At 41.3% G+C, this 20,279-nt stretch overlaps 1 protein-coding gene and 2 pseudogenes across 2 annotated transcripts; 2 read left to right on the top strand and 1 right to left on the bottom strand.

Moving 5' to 3' along the window:
- Positions 1 to 3,879: 3,879 nt before the first annotated feature.
- Positions 3,880 to 8,053, top strand: LIPT2 (lipoyl(octanoyl) transferase 2). Of its 2 annotated transcripts, none has more exons than XM_003254717.4 (2): positions 3,880 to 5,325; positions 6,207 to 8,053. In XM_003254717.4, exons 1-2 carry the CDS (start codon positions 4,860 to 4,862, stop codon positions 6,434 to 6,436), a joined length of 696 nt encoding a protein of 231 aa, XP_003254765.2. In that variant the 5' UTR covers positions 3,880 to 4,859; the 3' UTR covers positions 6,437 to 8,053. The 2 variants fall into 2 exon arrangements, with proteins under 2 accessions (XP_003254765.2, XP_030685570.1); XM_030829710.1 differs by having other exon boundaries at positions 3,880 to 5,363; positions 6,207 to 6,326.
- A 4,445-nt stretch (positions 8,054 to 12,498) lies between these two features.
- LOC105738838 lies at positions 12,499 to 12,971 on the top strand (annotated as a pseudogene).
- A 3,002-nt stretch (positions 12,972 to 15,973) lies between these two features.
- Positions 15,974 to 16,271, bottom strand: LOC115838578 (annotated as a pseudogene).
- Between the last annotated feature and the right edge of the window lie 4,008 nt (positions 16,272 to 20,279).

A 20,279-nucleotide genomic window follows, 5' to 3' on the forward strand; every position in this document is an offset into this window, starting at 1 on the left:
ACAGGCATGAGCCACCGCGCCCGGCCCCAACAGTATTTTTTAGACATACATATCATTCTAAAATTTGTATGGAAAGGCAAACGAACTAGAATAACTAAAACCATTTTGAGGAAAAAATAAAGTGGGATCAATCAGGCTACCTGATTTCAAGATTTATTATATAGTTACAGCAATCAAGACTGCAGGGCAGGTTGAATATCCCTTATCAGAAATGCTTGGGACCAGAAGTGCTTCAGATTTTTTTTTTTTTAGTTTGAAATATTTACACATACACAATGAGATAGCTTGAGGATATGATCCAAGTTTAAACACAAAGTTCATTTATGTTTCATATACACTTTATACACATAGCCTGAAGGTAATTTTATACAATATTTTAAATAATTTTGGCATGAAACGAAGTGTGGATACACTGAACCATCAGAAAGCAAAGGTGTTAACATCTCCGCCACCCATGTGGACGATCTGTGATTGGCATCACCATCATTCCTGATTCTGAATTTATATGTTACTGATAAGCAATCTTTTTTCACACTTATTCACACATAAGTACTTAACAGTAAAAAATATGACATACCAGTAATACAAGGAAAAAAATAGTGTATTCTGGTTAAGTAAGCCAGCACAGTAGTGTCATCAGAATACCTGTATCAGCTGTTAAGCAACAATAACAAATAACAGTAGGCTTTCAGTTTCCAAGTATGATGCTGTGTTTTAACTAAAAGGTTACTGTGCACTGTATTTTATTTTTAGGCGAGAAGAAGCATCAGAAGCAGTTGAGGGACCAAGAAGTGGGTCCTGTAGAGAGGAAGAAGTATTCCTCTGGATGGCTTTTTTAAATGTTTCTTTCAGAGTCATCTGCCTCATTAATGATGCTTTTTGTCTTAGAAGTCTCTCTTTGATTTTATAAACTGACATGATTTCTTGCTCTGTTATGAATGCATGCTGCTCTAGTCCTTTAATAAGCCCATCACACATTTTTACCATGTCATCTATAGGCACTTTTTCTGCAGTGTTAACATCATCTTCATTATCATTATTATCATGATCATCTTGATTCAGAACCATTTTTGTTACTTCACCATTGGACAATGAATGAACAACTGGAGCCTCATTATTACTGTTAAAAACATCTTTGATATCCTCTTCTTCCAGCTTACTGACAGTCTCTGGATGTGTATTTTTTGTGTATGTAAGGAGGTCAGACATTATGTTTTTCTCACTTGACACATAGAATCCTTCAAAGTTACCATCTTGTTCATCATCATTACTGCACTTGCCAGTAAACTTCTCTGCTGCTTCATGACCAGCAGATGCTTTACTGCCACGAATCTTTAAAAATTTAATGCCATGTCTTTTCTTAAATTTCTGCAACCAGCCTGTTGAATATTCACAGTTCCCCTCAATTTTTAGTTCATTGTGATAGATCTTTGCTTGTTTCATGATCAGCATACCATTGAGTGGCAAGTGTTCACTGCGACGCTGACGGATCCACTCTTTCAATACACGATCAAGATCTTCATTTTTAGCTTTATGAAGTGTTTTTCTATTTTTCATTAATATCTGCTCATCACTTTCAGCATAAAACTTCAACAGTTTATCCTTCTGTTTCTTCAGGTCATATATGGTGGTCATTCCAACACCATACTCTTCTGTAAGATGTTTCACACTTACACCACTGTCCAGTTTCTCCAACAACTTGACTTTCTGTGCTATAGATAAACATAAATGCTTCCTCTTTTTCTTATCACTGACATTCACAGGGGTATCTTTAGGTCTTTTTGACATTTTCAACAATATATTTACACCACACAGCAGAGAATAAGCAAACAAATGCAGTGAGTAATGCGCATAGGTCTTGGCCCCATGTGGGGCATTGTGGGAAACCTGTTGTTGGTGTGTCCAGCCTGCACACATGCCATTTAATTACCCTTTGTGGGAATGCATGGGGGAAATCCAGGTGTGAGCAGAAAAACTGCAGCAGAAGAGAGCTGGGAGGGTCTTTTTCCCTTTGGGGATGTTGCATGAACTGTGTGTTGTGCACCTGTGTTTTGACTGCAACTCACATAAGGTCAGGTATGAAATTTTCCATTTGTGGCATAACATCATTACTCAAAAAGTTTAGGATTTTGGAGCATTTCAGATTTCAGATTTTTAGATTACGGATGCTCAGCCTGTATTGGTAGAGGAATAAACACATAGATCAATGGAACAAAATACAGAAACTGGAAATAGGATCACACAAATATGTCCAACTGGTTTTGACAAAGGCATAAAAGCAATTCAATGGAGGAAACATAGCCTTTTGAACAAATGGTGTTAGCGTAATGTAACATGCATATGCAAACAAACAAAAAAGAACAACAGCAACAACAACCAAAGTTTTACATCTGTTTTAAAAATTAACTCAAAATGTATCATAGACTTAAATGTAAAATAAAAAATCTTAAAAAAAAAAAACAGGCAGTAGAATGTCTTCAGGATCTAGGGCTGGGCAAAGAGTTATTAAACCAAAAGCATCAATAAAAGGAAAAGTGGATAAATTGGACCTTATCACAATGACAAACTTTTGTTCTGCAAAAGATACAGTTAAGAGGATGAAAATACAAGCCATACACTGTGAGCAACTATTTACAAAGCACATATTTGACAAAGGGCTAATATCTAGAATATATAAAGATATCTCAAAACTCAACAGTACAAAAAACAATTAATTAGAAAATGGGCAAAAGACATGAACAGACATTTCACTGAAGGGAATATACACATGGAAAATAAGCACATGAAAAGATGTCTTACATCATTAGTCAATAGGGAAATAAAAATTAAAATCACAATAAGACACCACCACACACCTATTAGAATGGCTAAAATAAAAGCTAATGCTCATGAGGATGCAGACAAACTGGATCATTCATACACTGGTGGTGGGTATGTAAAATGGTACAGCCGCTCTGGAAAGCATTTTGGCAGTTTCTTAAAAAACAAAACATGTAACTACCATGCAACCCAGCAACTGCACTCCTGGGCATTTATTCTGGAGAAGTGAAAACTTATGTTCACACAAAAACCTGTACATAAATGTTTACAGTACCTTTACTCAGAATATCTGAAAACTGGAAACAACCCAGGTGTTCTTCAGTGAGTGAATGGCTAAACAAACTGCGGTACATTCATACTATGGACTACTACTCATCAGTAAAAAGAAATGAACTATTGATACATGCAACAACTTGGATGAGTCTCCAGATAATTATGCTGAGTGAAAAAAAATTCTATAAGGTTGCATTCTGTATGATTCCATCTATACAACACAGACGTTTGCCAGGAATTAAGAAGCAGTGTAACTACAAAGAGCAACATGAGGGATCCTTGTGGTGATGAAAATGTTCTGTATCATGACTGTATCAATGTCAGTATCCTGGTTGTGATATTGTACTACAGTTTTGCAAGGGGTTTCCATTGGGGGAAGCTGGGTAAAGGGTACATATAATCTGTCCGTTTTATTCCTTACAACTGCATATGAGTCTCCAATTTTCTCAAATAAAACATTTAATTAAAATAGTACATATGTGATTTCTCTTGTCCAAACCCTGATTGATAATTTGAACCCTTCATCAGACTGGAAAATTTCTCTTCTATTCCTAGATTGCTACGTATTTTGGTCAGAAGAGGTGTTTATTTTTGCCAACAGATTTATCTGTATTTTTTAACATAATCATAGCTCTTCTTTAGAAAAATTTGTTTTATTATTTCAATGAAAGCTTTTCTTTTAACATAAATTACATTGTTTGATTTCAGAATGCAAAACCAACCTTGCATTCCTGGGATAAACCCTACTTCATCATGATGTATTAATCCTTTTATAAATTGCTGGATTTGATTTGCTAATATTTGCTTAGGATTTTTATGTCTATGTTTATGAAATGTTTTTCAGACACCTATGGTGTCTGAAAAGTCCTCAGTAAAAGTTCATTGAATTCAGACTTGTTTAAATGATATTCTAACTGCAACATAGCTGATGTTGTGGTCCAGACACCCCCTCAGGGCCTAGACAGTCATTCCCTCAGCTTCTGGAGTTGGTTGCTGACGATTCACAACTGAGTCCTTCTCTGGGGGCCACCCTCCACCAAGGGAAGCAGTCTTGCCAAAAAAAAAAAAAAAAAAATCACAGCTCCTCCCCAGGTATAGCCTGTATCCCTGACTGGTCAATGCAAGGATACGAGTTTCTGGCCCCCTTGCTTTAATGTGGAACTACTCTGAAAGGTCATCGTAGGCGCCAAGCATGCCTTGGGATTGGTCAAGGCCTCTGCTGCAACTGTTTTGCAGGCCAACTTCTTCCTCTGCCTCCAAATTCCTGCTTCCTTCACTTTCTCACAGGTGCTGATCTTTAAGTTCTCCCTACCTCCACCAATAACCTTGTAGGCAAGCTAATCTCCCTCTTGCGTCTCCCAGGGGTTCAACCCAGGACACACCACGTTACCCTGTTTTATTTTTCTTTTCATAGCACTTAACACCTTATACGCGAAATAATCTTATTTACTTAATAATTAAAATACTTATCGTCTGCTGTAAGAATGTAAGCTTACCAGGACAGATCTTTCTCATACGCTATGCACCGCTGTATCAAGCGCCTAGGGCAGGGCCTGCAGAACACAGCAGGCACTAAATACTGGTTGTTGAATGAACCGATGAGGCCGGCCCTGCGCTTTTGGTCGTGGGATCACACATCCCACCTCCAGCTTTTAACACGCACCTGGGAGCTGCGGCTCGGGGTGTGCCCCTGAGTCCCCGCCCCTCAGGCCACGCCCCCGGGCCCAGGGAGAAGGCGGGGCCCCGCGGACGCAGCGGTGGGCACGATGCGGCAACCCACTGTTCGGCTGGTGCGCCTGGGTCGGGTGCCGTACGCCGAACTACTGGGGCTGCAGGACCAGTGGCTGCGGCGGCTGCAGGCCGAGCCAGGCACTGAGGCCCCGTCGGGGACTGAGGCGGGCGCGCTCCTGCTCTGCGAGCCCGCGGGACCCGTGTACACGGCCGGGCTGCGCGGCGGCCTGACGCCCGAGGAAACTGCGCGGCTACGGGCCTTGGGTGCCGAGGTGCGCGTCACAGGCCGCGGTGGCCTGGCCACCTTTCACGGCCCGGGCCAGCTGCTTTGCCACCCAGTGCTCGACCTACGGCGTCTCGGCCTGCGTTTGCGCATGCACGTAGCGTCGCTGGAGGCGTGCGCCGTGCGCCTGTGCGAGCTCCAGGGCCTGCAGGACGCCCGCGCGCGGCCCCCGCCGTACACGGGCGTCTGGCTGGAAGATCGCAAGATCTGCGCGATCGGTGAGCGCCGCGGCGCAGGGCGGTATCAGAGAGCCGGGGTCGGAGCTTGAGGCCTGGGGGCGGGGTCTGACGGGGCTGGACCAATGGAGGTGAGGGTAGAGCTCGGGCCGGAAGGAGGCGTATCTAGCGCGGGTTTTGAATCACAACTACCCGCTGCGTTTGAGTTTTTAAGCCCCTTCTCAGGTATCGTATATTCAGAAGCAGAAGGCTCCTCACATCTAGTCCAACACACATTTCTGTGGATGGAGAGACAAGAGAAGTGAATTGCCAGGTTACTTCCTGCAAATCACAATGTCATGGCAAATAAGGGTGCTAATTTTCAAACTTTTTTTTTTTTTTTTTGGGACGGAGTCTCGCTCTGTCACCCAGGCTGGAGTGCAGTGGCGCAATCTCTGCTCACTGCAAGCTCCGCCTCCCGGGTTCACGCCATTCTCCTGCCTCAGCCTCCAGAGTAGCTGGGACTACAGGCGCCCACCACCAGCCCGCCTAATTTTTTGTATTTTTAGTAGAGATGGGATTTCACCGTGTTAGCCAGGATGGTCACGATCTCCTGACGTCGTGATCCGCCCGCCTCGGCCTCCCAAAATGCTGGGATTACAGGCGTGAGCCACGGCGCCCGTCCCCAAACTTTTTTTTTTTAAGTATTGGAATCTGTTAAAAGACATTTCCTGGAATCCTCATGATGAGTGCAGCTGTCTTGAAGCCACGCACCCCTTCCTTTCATTTGTTTCCTTTTCCCATCTGGGTACAATCCCTTGTTTCTCCAGAAACAAAATTTGAAAACCAGTGATCTATTCCAGTTCTCTCATCGCCCTGAGAGGGAAACCAAAGCCCGGAGAGTGGAGGGTATCTACTCTAAGACCCTTTGGCTTGCCTTGCAGGAGTCCGCTGTGGAAGGCACATCACATCCCACGGCCTGGCTCTCAACTGCTCTACCGACCTCACGTGGTTTGAGCACATCGTGCCCTGTGGACTGGTTGGGACAGGCGTCACTTCCTTGAGTAAGGAGCTCCAGAGGCACGTCACCGTGGATGAAGTAATGCCACCTTTCCTTGTGGCCTTTAAGGAGATCTACAAGTGCACACTGATCTCAGAGGACAGCCCCAACTGAAGAGTACTCATGTTATAACAGCCAGGATGCTCCTGCTTTGGGAAGCACGAAGTCTGACTCGAGTCACCTACTGAAACGCAGATTTTAGACCTGGCCTGTCATTCACTGATCATGAAACTAAGAACATACCATGAGCTCTGAGCCACTGTTTTCATATGTATCCTATTTTATTTATATATTCCCCACCTACCTCAGAGATACTAGATGTGACAACACTGTGAAAAGCAACACACGCTATATAAAACATTAGCACTGCTATTGACAGCAGTGTCTCAGCTTAGAGAAATTCAGATGTCATAGATTGTCATTTCTCGATGTTGATGCCACAGATTGTCATTTCTCGATTGTTGATTCCTCAGTACTGTGTCTAACTGAGCAATTCTGGGCTCTAGTTCCTTTGATTTTGTGGGAATCAAATCTCTGAATGGCCCAGGTGAAAGTGATGTGATGTAGTGCTTTTTCATTCTCAAGAGACCTGGGTTCTTTCTGCAATAAAGGGAAAAGGGAAGAACCTTCGAAGAATAAAATGGGATCTTACCTTCCTGGGTTTGATTCCACAAGTTTGATAATTTAGCAGTTTTTAGTTGGGTTACCCTGAGCTAGGCCAAAGACTGGATGAAGGATAAGAATAATTTCTCACACTGTACAAATGCCAAAGATAGAAGTGAGTTTTTCTTATATGAGACCTCTAAGTTTGTAAGGCTGCGTATTATCTGTTGCTGTGTAACAAATCATCAAAACTTAGTGACTTGACAGTAAATATTAATTATCCTGTTTGTGGGTCAGGAATTTGGGGGAAGCTTAGCTGGGTGTTTCTAGGTTGGGGTCTCCCACGAACTTGCAGTTAAGATGTCAGCTGGAACTGCACTTATTCAAAGGCTTGGCTGGGCTGGAGGATCAGCGCCCCATATGGTGCACTCACTTGCCTGGTTGGTTATGGTTGCTGACAAGAGGCCTCAGTTCCTCACCATGTGGACCTCTCTATAGGGCTGTTTAATTGTTCTCATGACAGGGCAACTGGCTTCCCCTAGAGCAAGTCATGCCAAAGAGAGACACGCTGGAAGCCACAATGTCTTTTATGACCCAGCCTCAGAAGTCACATAGGCATTTCTGTAGTCTTCTAACAGATGAGCCCTGTTCAGTGTGGAAGGGACTTTACTAGGGCGACAAAAGGTGAGGATTATTAGGGACCATCTTGAAGAATGGCCACCACAGCCTATTAAGAATGGAAAGAGCCTCGAATGAGAAGTCAGGGGACCCTGGTTCCAGTTCTGGCTCTGTGGAAAAGTCATTTACTCTCTGGTCTTCAGTTTCTCTTTAAACCAGTGCTGTTCAGTAGAAATACAATGCAAGCCACATTGTAATTTGACATTTTCTAGGATCCATGTTAAAAAGGTAAAAGAAATGGATGATGTTATTTTTATTTTATTATTTTTTTTAAGAAATGAAGCCTCACTATGTTGCCCAAGCTGGTCTCAAACTCCTGGGCTCAAGGGATCCTTCTGCCTCAGCCTCACAAAGTGCTGGGATTACAGGTGTGAGCCACCATGCCTGGTCTATGATGTTAATTTTAATATTTTAATTAACCCAATATACAAAAATATCAATATAAAGCAATATAAATGTTTTCTTGAGATATTTCATATTCTTTTTCTCATGCTGAGTCTTCAAAATATAGTGTGTATTTTACACTTATAGCACACCTCATTTTGGACTAGCCACATTTTAAAAGTGCTCATTGGTCACGTGAGGACCGACCATTCTCACATCTAAAGTCCTTTTGAGTTCCCAGGGTTCTGTGGTCCCACCGGCTTTTAGGAAGAAAGGTGAATCCTCCTACATCTGAGGTCTGATTTTTTTAATGCAAATAATTTATATCAATTATTCAAGCTGAAAAGGACTTTAGAGGTATATTCCTACCCCCTCATTGTAAAGAGATGAAAGCAAGGCTTAGGAAAAACCTTCTCAAAGTAAATTAATGCCAAAGCCAGCACTGAGTCTTAGGTATAAGCCCCTTTCTCATGCTCTTTTCCTGCTGTGCACACTGATTTAGAGCTTGGAACAATATGGTTTACGTGTCATGGACATTCCATCGATATTACTTGATTGATGGTTTATCACCTGTAATTTGGTCCATATTCTTCCTGGGCCTTAGTTTCCCATCCACAGGGCTACTGCTGCTGTTGTAGGGGTGTGGGAGTGAGGAGTCATTGATAATTACTTTGTGTTATTATTGCCAAAAAAGAAAATAATTATTCCAGGAAAAGTGGCGTTAGATTCTCATAGATGGAAGGCCGTGCACAGTGTTTCTACCTATCTGATACTCAGCCTCCCTCTCTAGCAACCCTAACAAATGGCCATACAACTTGTTCTTCAATGCTTCCAGAGACTGGAAAAGAAACAGACATGTACTCAGCACTTATTTATAATGCCACATACGGTCATACTGTGTTAGCCTCTTAAGTACGTACTCTCATTTGACAGCCTGTTCCATTCTTCTGGACCATAGAGAATCTGTACACAGTTGTAGTGGCTGATTTGCTTGACCTTCCTGAACCTGTTTCATTACATGAAACAAGGATAGTGGTAAGAATTAGGTGACATAATTATATCATTGTAGCATGTAGCATTGAGGGTAATGTTGGCCCAGAGTAAAAGCTCAGTAAATCTTATCATTACTATTACCGTCTGTCCTCCATGAGCCTTCTCCAGGGAAATTATCCCCGGATCCTTTGAGTTCCCCTCAAGGCAATAGGCTCCGCAAGAGTAGAGCTGCTTCTGGCTTGTTTCCTTCTGCATCTCCAGCATGTAGCACTGGGCTTGACATACAGAAGGCTATTTGAAAATATCAGTTAAGGGGGATTGAACTATTTAAAGTCTCCTCCCATCCTGCCCACCTGTCTGTGCACCAGCCCCGGCTCATGTGTGTCCCATTAGGTGCAGCGCTCACGGCTGAGCACAGCAGTCTTGGTGTGGACAGACCAGCACAGAGTACAGGAAACTGTTGCTTCCTGTGCTGGACTTGGGGGATACAAACTGGCCCTCATGGTGCTGGCCTGCAGACGTGTTCTCTTTGGCTTATGGGATTTTATGTATGTGTGTATGTATCTGATTAAGTTTAGTAATTGCCAACATTTAAAAAATGGGAAATTGTCATGTAAAAAATTGGTCTTCTGGCTTCTCATGAAAATTAGAGAGATCTGGAAACATTGGGCCATCTGCCTGACAATTGGAAGCAGGTATGGTTTTGTTTTGTGTGTGTGTGAGACGGAGTCTCACTCTGTCGCCCTGGGTTCAAGCGATTCTCCTGCCTCAGCCTCTCAAGTAGCTGGGATTACAAGCATCCACCACCATGCCCAGCTAATTTTTGTATTTTTAGTAGAGACGGGGTTTCACCATGTTGGCCAGGCTGGTCTTGAACTCCTGGCCTCAAGTGATCCACCCACCTCGGCCTCCCAAAGTGCTGGAATTATAGGCATGAGCCACCATGCCCAGCCAGAAGCAGGTATGTTTTTAAAATTGCATTTTCCAGTTACCTGCCGCACCTCCCCTCTCTTCCCCACTTGTTGACATTAGCTTCCTGGCCCCTGTAGGCATTTGAGTTGGTGACCCCTAATCTAGACATTTCCTTGTTCTGAGACACAGCAGAGTCTCAGTGGACCCATCACAGTATTGGTTTTATACTGTAGTCATGAGGAGCCCTTTAAAGAAGGGCCATGACTTACTCATTCCTGTGTCCCTGGCCCCTGGCTCAGGGCCTGGCACAGAATAGGCAGCAGAAAATGTATGATAGTTTTTAATCTTCACCAAATATTTCTGGCTCTCTGCTTTCTGGACACATGGCAGGATTGTGCTTTGTGGCCCCAACATGGGTGAGTAGGGGCAAGGTTAACTTCTTATGGTTAATTTATGAATGGAGGTGGCATGTCACTTCTGAGCTGGAGCATTGACTAGCTGGTGCCAGGCCCTTCAGAATTTCCCTCTGGAACAGTGACTAACAACATTGAAGATGGTGGCTGCTTCCTGAGGGACTGCGATGATCAGAGCCCCCTGCTGACGATGGACATGCATTGGAGTTCAGCCACTTACATGTCACAGCACAACCTAGCCTGCTATAACTAATGTAATTGTTTATATTAATCAGAACTCTTATATTTGTTAAGTGTAGAAACCCAGTTCTAACATAAGCCAAAAAAAAAGAACAAGGGTGGGGGTTATTGGAAAAGATACTGGAGTCTCATAGAATCCAAGAGTAAGGCAGCAGCTGAAGAACAGAACCAGAGTGTGAAGCTCTTTAGGAACTTAGGTAGTCTTTTCCCTCCCACTCTCTGTCATGCTTTGTGGCATGTGTTCGCTTCATTTTGTCTCGCTTCAGTCCAGCTTTTTCTATTTCCCAGGCTACCTGGTGGAAAATAGCTGCTGCTGCTCCTGTCACTGCTGCTGCTATCCATGAATGTTGGGGTAGAGTCAAGGTTTCTTACTTGAGCAGCTGGGTGGATGGATGCTAAAGATATTGCTGGGATGGAGAACACCAGATAAGGATCAAGTTTGGAGAGGAAGATGATGAGTTCAGTTTTTGATAAATCAAGTTTGAGATACTCATGGGAGAGGCAAGCAGAGAGGCAGTTGGGTCTGGAGCATGAGTGGGATGAGTGAAGGTTAAGGTGCAGAAGCTCTAAGGAGAGCAGAGGACTGGTAAGTGTGAGACACGGGCTGTGTGAGGCATAGGCTGGCAAGAAGAGTAGGCCAAGTAGACTGAGAAGTAGAGAATAAGTGGTGCAGGGACACAGAATGGGACATCATGACTGTCTTCCTCCAGCAACCCAGCAAGATAGGCAAGGTTATTTTATGGATGAGAAAACCAAGGCTCTGAGAGGCCAAGTGTCTTGTGAGAGGTCATGCTGTTGATAAGGGCAGGGTGAGTCTGAGCTCCCAGTGTGGGCTCTGAAGGGCAAGTGAGGCAGGCCTGCAGGAGGAGCCCCCAGGAACAGGTGGTCCATGGGTAGGCAAAGTGGCAGGATGTAGAGAAGGAGGCCAGAGTTAGGCTGAGGTCTAGCTGTGGCGTCAGGTCAGGCTACTGCTGGGGTTTCCTGGCTCTCCTTCCTGCTTGGACAGATCCCACCTCCGGTTTCCCATTGGAGCCTTTCCTTAAGGAAGGAAGCTGAGTGTATGAAGGAGGATATTTAACACCCTGGCTTTCCTCCTTTGAAAAAGTCTCTTCTTGTTTGTTCAGAGTCTTTTCCTCAAAATAAACAGATTGTCCAGAGTCTGGTGTATGAGTGCTGAGGGTGAGGACGTGACCACCTGCAGTTACTAGTCCAGTGTCTTGTTCCCCCACCGAGACCGGCAGGAAACTGAACAGAGCCAGCTCTGGCAGTGTGATCAGGTATCAGACACCTCGCTTTGTGTAAAAGTCTCTGACAGGGTCTCCCTATGTTTCCCAGGCTGGTCTCGAACTCCTGGGCTCAAGAGATCCTCCTGTCTCGGCCTCCCGAAGTGCTAAGTAGTATTACAGGCACGAGCCACCACACCCGGCTGTAAAAATGTACTTATTCTCCAGCCTCTTTTGTATAAACTGTAGTAAGGGATAGGAGTAATGATGTTATCTGTGAAAATAGCCACCATTTACCCATAAGACAAAACTTGTTAAAGCCTCCTGAGTCTAACCTAGTATATCAGGCCCTTTTTCACACACAAAAAAATCCTTTTCGGGATTTAACGGAATCTGTTGTTTCCCCTACGTTGAAAAACAACTCTAAGACACTTTAAAGTACCTTCTTGGGCTGGGTTACATGGTTCCCAGCCTAGGTTTCAGACTTTTGCTTAAGGCCAGTTTTAGAAACCCTTGAATTCAGAAAAGTTAATTCAGAAATTTGATAAACAGAACTACTTAAAAACTAACTGGAAAGATTATATATTCTTTCTGAATATTCAGAAATTATGCATCATTTTCCTTCAAGAATGACAGGGTCAGAATGTGGAATTCCAAGATACCTCCTGACTTCCTCTCAAGCTGTGTGTGTGGTCAGTGGAGACCCATGCGAGCTCAGCATGTGTACTGAGAAGTGTTAGTTTCTTTGGGGCCCATCTACCCTGACCACATCATGATGTTCATCTGCAGCTATTGCAAGGTGTTCAGATTGTGTAAATACAAATGGCATAAAAACTTTAAAAGAAGTGCAATTCTCGAAAGGTTAGGCGGACTAAAGCATTCTGTAAAGCAACTGGTAATAATGAGCTTACAGTGGATAATTCATTTGAATTTGAAAAATACGGAAATTAGCCTGTCAAATACCGGCAAGAACTATGAAATAAAACTACTGATGCAATGAAGACAGTTAAAAAGATCAAACAAATGCTAAGCTAAATTTATAATGAGCAAATTGAAGAAAAATAAAGGACTACAGAAAGTTCAGGACATCAAAGAAGTCAGGCAAAACTCATCTTGACGCCTCTCGCAGGCAAAGGAAAGCAGCTAGAAGAAAAGATGATACAACAGTTATAACAGGATGTAGACATGGAAGAGGTTTCCTAAAAATCTCATTGTCTATAACTGTTTCTATATTTACATTTGAAAATCTCCTCTGGAGACTTAGAACCTCTAAATTATTGACTTATTTTTTATATAAGGTCAAATGAAAGGTGATTAAAATATCATCTACATTGCTGTCTACAAAACATCAGACAATATGGATGTTAGATTGCATCTCATTGTTAACTCTTTACTGATAGATATGTTTGTAAATACAGAAGTGAAATGTGGACATAAAATGGTTATGCTATTTGGTTAATGGTACTAGGTAACATTTCTGTAATTAATGACATTCAAAAATTTATGGCTAGTGATATATATAAAGTAAAATTTTCTTTGCAGTAAAATATGCCTTTTATTGTTATAGAAGGGAGGATATAAGGAACCAACAGTTTGTATGAAAATAGCTCAAATAATATCTTCTATTTTGATTTTAGTATTTCTTATTTTGGTTTATTAGCATCTTAGAACAAAATGGGCTTATATAATGAAGCCCAGTTATGCTGGACTGTTTTGACCTGTTTTAATTGTTCTGACAGATAATTGGGGATGAGAGCCGAATAGTGTTTGCCTGAAATGACTGACACTATATAATTTCTGCTTTGGCAAATACTCAGTTCTAACTTGTGATTCCTGGTAGAACAAGCTTTATTTTTTGAGCCTAGCAGTGATCTAGAAGCAGATGTTATCTCAGTGCCTTTTAAAATTTGTTGTGTGGTTTTCTTTTAAAAAGCCACACAATAATTTTGGAAAACAATGTATGGGTAGAACATCTGTCTGTTATTTGCACACAAAACCACTTTTAGTGGGTACAAAGTTAAATTAGGAGGAATATGTTCGTATGCCCTATTGCACAGTGGGGTGAGTACAGTTAATGTATTGAATGTTCTTGCTACAAATAAATGATAAATGTTTGAGTTGATGGGCATGCTAATTACACTGATTTGATTGATACACATTGTATGTGAAACAGTACATACACCATATTTACAATTATGTATCAGTTTAACGTTTTAAAAAACATTTCTAATGTAAAAAGTATCTCTCAAACTGTAGATTAACTTCTTGATTTATATTTAAATATGAATCTTAAGCAAAATAGTGAAAATAATCATCTTGATTTAGTGTTTTTCTCCCATATGTGAATTGTATATACTTAGGTGGGGACAATAAAATCAACTGAACTGTTAGCTTAGAATAGGACTGAGGGGTAATTTTTCACAGCAGCTTTACTAAGGGTACATTGTTGCTTCAAAACTCTCTCTCTCTGTCTCAATAAATGGCCAAAGGGATTAGTACTTTACCTTTGGAGGTCCTCAAAGTGTTATTTGGAGTTGATAATACTTCAGCTAGAACCAAGTAGAATCTGTTTTTTTCTGAGGAGTATCAGTAGCATAAATGTGATTATAAACAAAGTACAGTTAAGATGTATGTATGCAATGACTGCTGTTTATACAAAATTTAAATCTGCAAATAGAATCAACATGCTTATGGGTTATTAAAATTGTCTAAATTCTTAGGTTCTTTATACTACACGTGTTGATTTACAAATAAATGATTTATTAAGTGATTTTTTAAAAAGTCTCTCTCTGAAAACTACCATGGAAACCAGATTTTTGTAATCTAAATCTGATTTTTTTATCAAATTTTTATCATATTATCATACCATTTTATAATATCTATAAAGTTAAAAAAAACTTGTACTCCCACCTAACACAGTCCTTTTCACTTATGTGTGTTTTCAGTATTTGATCATGAGCAGACATATTTTTATATACTTCTAATATGTGGACAAAATTTTGTATACTTTTTTTCATCATCTGTGATTTTGTTTTTAATTATGTCTTATGATCACACATAATTTTTAAATTTGTGTATATCTCCTCTACTTTAATCCTTTTAAGTTGGCAAAAGCACCTTTCCCAATCACAAATACACAGGAGTTCTACAGTTTTAGGTTTCTGAATGGCTATTTAAAGACAATCCTAAATTACAACTTAGTCTGACTTAGATTGTAAAGAATTCAAGTGAGGTTTAACTTGCTACTATTTTTAAAGCATTTGACCTTATAGATCATCTATAAAATGTGAGAAGTGTTAAATAATCCTTATTTGATATTACACATAAACCACACTAAAATGCCTTTCAATAAGTAAAAGGAACCATTTTAGATACAGGGAATTCAAATTAGATTGGCATAGTTAAGGCCAAAAATTTAAAGTATACATTGCTACCTTATCATCAACCCTTGCCTTTAAGAAGCGAATGAACACAAAACACAGGTGAACTTTCCTTGGTTCTGAGACAGTGAAGGAATTTCCCCAGTATTTAAATATATTTACATATCCAGTTATATTAATCTAAATATAAAACCTATCTCCAATAAGTTTTTTTTTTTTTTTTTGAGACAGAGTCTTGCTCTGTTGCCCAGGCTGGAGTGCAGTGGTGCGATCTCGGCTCACTGCAACCTCTGCCTCCTGGGTTCAAGCGATTCCTCTGCCTCAGCCTCCTGAGTAGAGTAGCTGGGACTGCAGGCATGCACCACCATGCCCGGCTAATTTTTGTATTTTTAGTAGAGATGGGGTTTCACCATGTTGGCCAGGCTGGTCTTGAACTCCTGACCTCAAGTGATCTGCCCACCTCAGCCTCCCAAAGTGCTGCAATTACAGGTGTGAGCCACCACACCTGGACCAATCTTCAGTAGGTTTTAAGATGGCATTCACCATCTTTGGAAAGTTGAACATTACTAACAAAGTCTAATAATAGCTTTAGAAGGGGTAAACAGTGATAGCATTTACTGAATCACAATTACTATTAAAATTAAAAAAAAAACATATTCATTTAACTACAACCCAGTCTTAGTTTTAAATCAGGACTGCCCAGCAAAATATTCTGTCAGTCATTCATGATCTGAATTCTGGTGCATGAGAGCTATCAAATTATGGTACACATAAAAAAGTCATGAGACATTTCTGTTTTGTAATAAATACGGCAGTGGCCAATTATTACTCGTTAGTAGCTTTTTTGAGGTAAGCCATCAAGCCTGCCCTTTCTGCCTTCTTCTTAATGTGGGCAAAGATCATTTTTGTTCCAGAGATGTACTTCTAGGGATTCTCCAAATGCTCCATTAGGGTATCCTCTCCCCAGGTGATGCCTTTGTTCTTACTGGCATTTGTGTAAGAGAATCCAATGGCCTGGACGGTGGAGATTAGGCCTCATTTTGTCCTTGCCTTTGTTTTCCACGGTGTAGCACTGGGCACACTTCTCAGTACAAATCCTCTTGCCTTTCTCAATATCACCCATATTTAATTCTCTCTTTTGTCACTGGCGCTAGGAAGGTTCCCACTCAGAAGCCGGATGTCCCGCTCTATGTACTTTTTTTTTTTTTTTTGAGACGGGGTCTCGCTCTGTCACCCAGGCTGGAGTGCAGTGGCACGATCTCTGCTCATTGCAAGCTCCGCCTCCTGGATTGACGCCATTCTCCTGCCTCAGCCTCCCGAGTAGCTGGGACTACAGGTGCCCGCCACCACGCCCGGCTAATTTTTTGTATTTTTAGTAGAGAAGGGGTTTCACCGTATCAGCCAGGATGGTCTCAATCTCCTGACCTCGTGATCCACCTGCCTTGGCCTCCCAAAGTGCTGGGATTACAGGCGTGAGCCACTGCGCCCAGCCCTCTCTGCGTACTCTTTTAAACCATATATCATACTACGAACATTTTCCCACATTGCTAGTCTTTATAACTATATTTTTGAATGCCTTAATTTAATTTTTTTAACTTTGATCAATTTTTAATAGAGATAATCCATACATATGGAATAAAGTTTAAAAGACACAGAATAGTGGCATTGAAATGTAAGTCTTGCTCCTCCCCCTCTCCCCTGTAAACCCAGATCCCTTCCCTGGAGGCCTACATAATGAAAAGTGTCTTATTTATATACTTCAGAGTTATTTTATACATATGTAAGCACACATGACTATACACATTTTTTTTTATATAGTAACATACCCTATCCACAGCCTTGCACTTGGGTGATTGTTTCAGACCAGTTTATAAAGGGCATCCTCATTCTTTTTAGTGACTATGTAGTATTCCAGTGAATGATTTACCATGACTTTTTTAGTCTCTATTGAGGACATTTAGGTTATTACTAATCTTAGGCTTTTACAAACAAAGCTATAATAAGAAGTCGTGTGTGTGTGTGTCTGTGTGTGTTTCACACATGGTGAGTACAGAGGCTGCATTTCTAGAAATGGTTTTCTGAGTCAAAGGATATGTGTATTTTAAATTTGGTAGACATTGTCATAATTGCCTTCCATAAAAGTTATACCAATTTATACTCCTGTCAGCAATGTAATGATGTAATGCCTGAATTTTAAATTTCCAGCACCTTAGAATGCTTTTTCATTTTTTTTTTTTCAAGGCAAGTTGTAGAGCAGGAGTAAAAGTTAAAAAGCTTTAGAGCAGGAATGAAAGGAAGGAAAGTACACTTGGAAGAGGGCCAAGTGGGCAACTTAAAAGACAAGTGTCTTTTATTTTTAAAGCCTTTTTTTGTTGTTATTGAAACAGGGTCTCACTCTGTCACCCAAGCTGGAGTGCAGCAGCGTGATAATGGCTCATTGCAGCCTTGACCTTCTGGGCTGAAGTAATCTTCCCACCTCAGCCTCCTGAGTAGCTAGGACTAGCTAGGCATGTGCCACCATGCCTAGCTAATTTTTTTTTTTTTCAAAGTAGAGATGAGATCTGGCTATTTTGCCCAGGCTGGTCTTGAACTCCTGGCCTTAAGCAATCCTCTTTCCTCCACCTCCGAAAGCGCTGGGATTACAGGTGTTGTGTTTGGCCTTAAAGCTTTTTATTATAAAATATTTTAAACATACAATAATGAACCATCATGCAGCTAAAGCCATCCTCAACTCACGGCCAGATAAGTTTATCTAAACCGGTACCCACTTCCTGCCTCCCCCTGGATTGTTGTGATGCAAATAACAAATATACTATTTCATTCAGAAATATTTCAGTATGTATTCCCAAAAGATAAACACTCTTGGCTAGGCATGGTGGCTCATGCCTGTAATCCTAGCACTTTGGGAGGCCAAGGTGGGTGGATCGCTTCAGCTCAGGAGTTTGACACCAACCTGGGCAACATGGCAAAACCTCGTCTGCACAAAAAATACAAAAATTAGCCAGGCATGGTGGTGCACACCTGTAGTTCCAGCTACTCAGGAGGCTGAGGTGGGAGGATCACTTGAGCCCATGAGGTCGAGGCTACAGTGAGTTGAGATTGCACCACTGCACTTCAGCCTGGGCGACAGAGTCAGACCCTGTCTCAAAAACAAAAAAACCTGACTCTTTTTAAACTCTTTAACCACAACATCATCACCACATGTAGAAAATACTTCTTCAATATCAACAAATATTCAGTTAATGTTCACATTTCTCCAATTGCTTTTTTCTTTACTTTTAGTTGTTTTATTCAAATCAGGATCCAAACAAGATCTAGATACTGCATTTGGTTCATGTGTCTCACAAATGTCTCTTAAGTCTTTTTTTATCTATAAGTTCCTCCTCCATCTTTTTATCTTTGCCCCTCTTGTTATTTGTTGAGGAAACAGATGTTTGTCCTATCAAGTTTTCCACAGTCCAGATTTTGTTCATCATGTCTTCCTGGTATCATTTCATGTGTCTCTCTATCTCTTCTATTTCCTGAACATTGAAAGGTAGCTCCTGAGGCTTGGTCTGATTCAGGTATGATTTTTTTTTTCCATGTCTCCTGCTAGGTGGTAGTGTGTTCTTACAGCAAGAGGGATGTAATATCAGGCTTTTTTTCTCTCTCTTTTTTGTAATGATCATTTCTTAGATGCATTATCTTATTAGATTCTATCATCCCTCCTTCACTTACCAGACGGAATCTTTCTTTTTTTTTAGAGATAAGGTCTCACTTTGTCACCCAGGCTGCAGTGCAGTGAGTGACGCAATCACGGCTCACTGTATCACGGCAGCCTTGACTTCCTGGGCTCAGGTGATTCTCCCACTTCAGCCTCCCAAGTGGCTGGGACTACAGGTATGCGCCACTATGCCCGGCTAATTTTTGTATTTTTTATAGAGACAGGGTCTTGCCATGTCAAGGCTGGTCTCAAACTCCTGGACTCAAACGATCCACCCACTTTGGCCTCCCAAAGCGCTGGGATCACAGGCGTGAGCCACCTCACCCGGCCGGAATATTTCTACAGAACCAACAGGATGAGCTCAAAAGAACTCATCATGACCAGCAGCAGCAGTAGTGTTGTTATTAGCATTGTATTCATTTTTTAGTTTTGTTCATATTCAATGTTTGTACTGAATAAAAATTGTTTATATAAAAGATTTGCTTTTACAGTTACATACATTGGAGTTTATATTGAGTTTAAATTTTAACATATTTAGATTAAGTCAACAATGAGTAACCCAGTAATTTTTTTTTCCTTTCAAAGGGGGGTCTGTACATTATTCTAGCTCAAGAGACACTGGTATCAGGCCATAGTGTTACATTTTAAAAATTTCTGTAAACTGTGAGCTTTTCTACTGTGAGCCAGAGATTGTTTCTTTTTTATTTTTGTTTTTGTCTTAATATCCCAGTACCTGACATACAGAAGGAAGCAGAGCTTTAATGGCTTGTCTTACTGTGAGGAATTCCCTGCAGCCTCCACATTGGTCCTCTTTGTTGATAAACATCAACATCCAGTCTGTTAAAAATTGTGCTTTTCAATGGCAATTTCACATTTAAACTGGTTCCCAATAGTAGTGCTGAAATGCTGCACAAGAAAACTATAATGGGCTTTATGGAAAAGACACACATGTTACATAAGCTTTGTTCAGGCAGGACTCATAGTGCAGTTGGCTGTGAGTCCAGTATTCATGAATCAACAGTATATATGAAATAAGATGTTTTTAAATGGAAACACACATAAAACAAGGATATACATTTTTCAATAGATGAAAATAGGCTGGGCGTGGTGGCTCATGCCTGTAATCCCAGCACTTTGGGAGGCCAAGGCAGGCAGATCACTTAAGGCCAGGAATTTGAGACCAGCCTGGCCAACATGGTGAAACCCCGTCTCTACTAAAAATACAAAAATTAGTCAGGTGTGGTGGTGTGCACCTGTAATCCTAGCTACTTGGGGGGCTGAGGTGGGAGAATCGCTTGAACCTGAGAGGCAGAGGTTGCAATGAGCTGAGATGGTGCCACTGCACTCCAACCTGGGCAACACAGTGAGATGCCATCTCAAAAAGAAAAAAGAAAATGGTGTGACCAGAGACAAGCAGGAACCTAACTC

This window comes from Nomascus leucogenys, chromosome 15 (genome assembly GCF_006542625.1).
Source record: "Nomascus leucogenys isolate Asia chromosome 15, Asia_NLE_v1, whole genome shotgun sequence".
Lineage (NCBI taxonomy): Eukaryota > Metazoa > Chordata > Mammalia > Primates > Hylobatidae > Nomascus > Nomascus leucogenys.

Coding starts and splice junctions, on each gene's coding strand:
- LIPT2 (XM_003254717.4), top strand. CDS start 4,860: ATGCGGCAACCCACTGTTCGGCTGGTGCGCCTGGGTCGGGTGCCGTAC. Junction 5,326..6,206: donor TCGCAAGATCTGCGCGATCG/GTGAGCGCCGCG, acceptor CTTGCCTTGCAG/GAGTCCGCTGTGGAAGGCAC.